Raw genomic sequence first — 3,919 nt, 5'->3', positions numbered from 1 at the left:
CCTAAAAAGACATTGGGAAGAATTCAAGGATGGCATGCCAAGTAGTGCCATAGAAGGAGAGCCAAGCCACTCAAAAATAAATTCTATCTTCTCCCCTTCTATGTCCATATTAAATGTCCTTGAACCCATCTCCAAACCCATCCTTGACCCCAATAAATCTTTTTATGCTCCTTCTACTAAACTTCATAATGACCCTAGAAATCCATCAAGACATTCTAAGAATAGGAGTCATGAAAATTATAGGAATACCCAAGAAGAGCAACGACAATAGCAGGAACACATAGAACATATTAGAAATACATATGCTATTGTCAAAGGATGGAAGAAGATGAAGTTTTGGCACTAGCATCTAAACTTGGTCTAAATTTAAATGTTATGCTGAAATCAATTTCTTTGATAAACAAAACTCACCCAAGTTTAGAGAAAGCTTTAGACGAGACCAACCTTAGGGACATGAATTCATGGGAAATCCTAAAAAATAAAATATCTAATAAATGTCATAGCCGTGAAATAATAGAGGCAAACTTATTGCCTATAGACAACCATGAAGAGACACCCTTGGAGTTTTAAAAGGGAGATCATATTGTCGAGCATGTGAATTATTTCATTAAACACCCTATCAGACCCATGCTCATATGAGAAATCTCCTGCCAATTAGTCTCTAATGTTATCACACACGAGATCCTGAGCCCCCTTATTCTAACTATTAATAAAATCATTAAGAGAGTGGTTGTAGACACATAAATTTACCATAAATATTGTAGATCTCATTGTGGTGAATAATACACTTAGAGTGGTGTTGGAAGGGAAACCACTTCGCCAAACCACATCTTGAAGGTATCCCAAGGACAAGCTTAGTGTCCTAAAACAAGCACTGTTTAGACCATGACATGAGTGTTCTTCTACTGTGCTACCCTTGTTAGTTGACCATAGAATTATAATTATGAAAATATTCCTTCGGGTATTCTTGTCACTAACCCTCTAGGATTAGAGCAATAAGGTCAAAGGAGTAACAAATGAAAGGTCACTACTAGAGAACCCCCCCTGTAGCTACGCTTTTTTAGACAATAGACACGCTTTAATTTGTCTCTATAGGAATATAGGCATGTTTTATGAAAACGTGTTAGAAGCGTCTTCGTATGGACCGTGTCAGGCTCCGTATATACGATTTTCATAAGCGTATATATTAGATGAACAGACATTTCATAGACACGTTAGATGCATGTCTAAGTATATTGATACGCTTTTATAGATACACATTTAAAGTGTGTCTATTAGTATACTTACGTCGTATAGTAACATTTCGTTATGTGTGAAAAAAATTTAGAGACAATATTGTAGATACATTCATAATTCGTGTCTACTACATATGTCACGTTTTGTAGTGATGCATTATTGTGCATTAAGGAGTATAGAGATGATATAGTAGGTGATGTGGAAGTTGTCGTGAAAGGTGATGTGGCAACTGACATGGAGAGTGATGTGGCAACTGACGTGGAGAGGTGACATGGCAGCTGACGTGGAGAGGTGACGTGGCAGATGAGACGTTTTATAGTAACGTCTAAACGCGTGTTAACAAAAGTAGAAACAATATTGCAGCCACGTTTTTATTGCATGTCTACATATATCGATACGTTGTTTAGTAATGTCATAGCATGTATTAAGACATGCAGAAACGATTTCATACATATATCTATACTTTGTGTGTAGTAGTGTAGACACGTTATATTGTAACGATTTATTACATCCCAACAAGATATTTTCATATATATATATAGTGCATCAAGATGAATGTAGACATTAGAATATGTTTTTATTTTATTTTCTATTTTCCATGATTAAATTGAAAAGTAAACCATCAATGTATTACATTCGCCCTTGACAAAACATCAAGGATTTGACTAAATCGATAGCCAACATGTCCATCACAAAACAAACAATTGTGTTCACAAAGAAGCATAGACAAAGTGGCAATATCATACAAATATTATTTAAATATCTTTTAACTAAAACCTATCTTGTTCACTTTGAAATTTCTATTATGCTTCCCATCTAGCTCTGTCCCTGTGCTGCAGATACCAACTTGTTGCGAGTACGAGATGAACTTCTAGCTTTCTTCACCTACAATGGAGCATGTGTTAGATGAATAACTCAATTTGAAGATGATTCAGCCACATGTACTATTTGAAATGAAATAAAAAAACAAACTTACATGTGTACTTGGCCAAGCAATAACATAGCCAATAGCATCAATTAGTGTACGGATCTGATCAAATTGTCTAGGTATCTCCTCATCTCCAATATTGCCACGCTCAATATTCTCAAGGCCTTTAACATAAACTCCCCAGTATTCTGTTCCGAGCTTTGTTCCTAAAATCTCTCTTCGGCTATCAGTAGTCACTAACCTCCCTTTGGCTACAACTCTGCCTTTGTTTATTAGTGAAATAAGATAGACTTCCTCTTGTCTCTACAAATTATAAAACATGACCATATGTTCTTTAAAAAGGTAACCAATGTGATTTGAAAAGAAATAAGACAAAGGAAAACACATACTGATTCTGGTATGCTCATGTTGGAGGCTTTAGTCCTTCGAGTTCTCTATAATAGAAATGATTTAAAGCAACAAAACATAGCATCACTTATTCAGTTTCAGCCACTATATTTCAAATGAAACAATATTACATTATTAGCTTGGACATACCATGTTGTGCAATATGGGATCACATGATAAATTCATGATTACATTTTCGTTAGGTTGTGCCTCCTGTAAGCATAGTTTAGCTAAGTTAATATGGAAAAAGAAAATATAAATATTAGAGGCATTGAATTAAGCAAACAGTAGACCGAATCATGTATCAAGAATGATGTTATTGGTGACAACAGATATATTTCTAGATTTTTGGCATGTGCATCGATAGTCGAGTAGGCCTTTGTAGCATACCTTTGAAGTTGTTTTCTCATGTGGTGTAGATGTATGGACTTCAGTTTGTTTAGGACTTCCATAGACAGATTGTTGTTGCTGGTTGGCCTAAACCATGTTTTACAAGACATTAGCAAGAACTTAAATATTATTATAGCTAATGACAAAGTAGGTATACCTGCACTTCAATTGTTGGAGAGTTCACATCAGCATCTGAGTCTTCATGGATGCCATCAGTATGTATGGAAACATAATTTTCAGAGATGTCATCATCAGTACACTCATGGTCATAATTGTCACCTGCCTGAAAATTTTGAACCAACAAGGTTAAAAAATTAGCTCTTATTCAAAGGGAGAGAGGGGGGCATGGTTCAACATATGCTTACTTTATCTTGTAAAGCTGCTCCCATTGCCTTTATCATATCGTCTTCTGGATACTTTTTTGACATAAAAGTAACCCAGTACTTCATGGCACCACTCATGCATTCCATCTTATTTTCCAATGCATTTACTTTCTCTTGGTACATTCTTTCTTCCTCAGATTGAGTAACAAAAGTTAAACCTTGAGAAACTTGTACTTGACTCCAGTACTTATCATCATAGTATCCACGTGCTTTAAACTCCTTGCCAACAATATCATTGAACACTTCATTGTAATCTTTGGATGAAAGACGATTACCATCATTGTTCCCTCTCCTTTTTTTTAATTCCTCATAAGATGCAACCTATTGAAATGAGTATATAGGAAGGTTACGAAATTGTAAACTGATTTTCAGATCAAGCATAAAACATTTGAACCAGAAAATGTATGTACCATCAATGTCTCCATCTTTTCTGTAGTGTATCTGCCATTCTTTTTTTTATGAGCTGCCTCCCAGAGTTCTATCCTATGAACCTTTCTTTTATTTCTAGTTTCCTGCACAATAGAGTTATTTGGGTGTCATTTCAAATCTTTTATTTGGGTGTTATTTCGCATGGAGGAGTGCTTGACCTTTTGTT

The 3,919-nt window shown here is 35.3% G+C and overlaps 1 protein-coding gene across 1 annotated transcript; it reads right to left on the bottom strand.

The window, feature by feature from the left end:
• Nucleotides 1,839–3,640, bottom strand: LOC8075757. Its single transcript, XM_021461774.1, has 7 exons — nucleotides 3,483–3,640; nucleotides 3,099–3,224; nucleotides 2,942–3,028; nucleotides 2,702–2,764; nucleotides 2,554–2,598; nucleotides 2,213–2,467; nucleotides 1,839–2,121 (listed from the first exon to the last, which is right to left on the bottom strand). The coding sequence occupies exons 1-7, from the start codon at nucleotides 3,603–3,605 to the stop codon at nucleotides 2,053–2,055; spliced, it is 768 nt and encodes a 255-aa protein (XP_021317449.1). The 5' UTR covers nucleotides 3,606–3,640; the 3' UTR covers nucleotides 1,839–2,052.

Source organism: Sorghum bicolor, chromosome 5 (genome assembly GCF_000003195.3).
Source record: "Sorghum bicolor cultivar BTx623 chromosome 5, Sorghum_bicolor_NCBIv3, whole genome shotgun sequence".
Taxonomy (NCBI): domain Eukaryota; kingdom Viridiplantae; phylum Streptophyta; class Magnoliopsida; order Poales; family Poaceae; genus Sorghum; species Sorghum bicolor.
The sequence above is the reverse complement of the archived record's forward strand: the minus strand, read 5'-3'. Positions and strand labels throughout refer to the sequence as shown.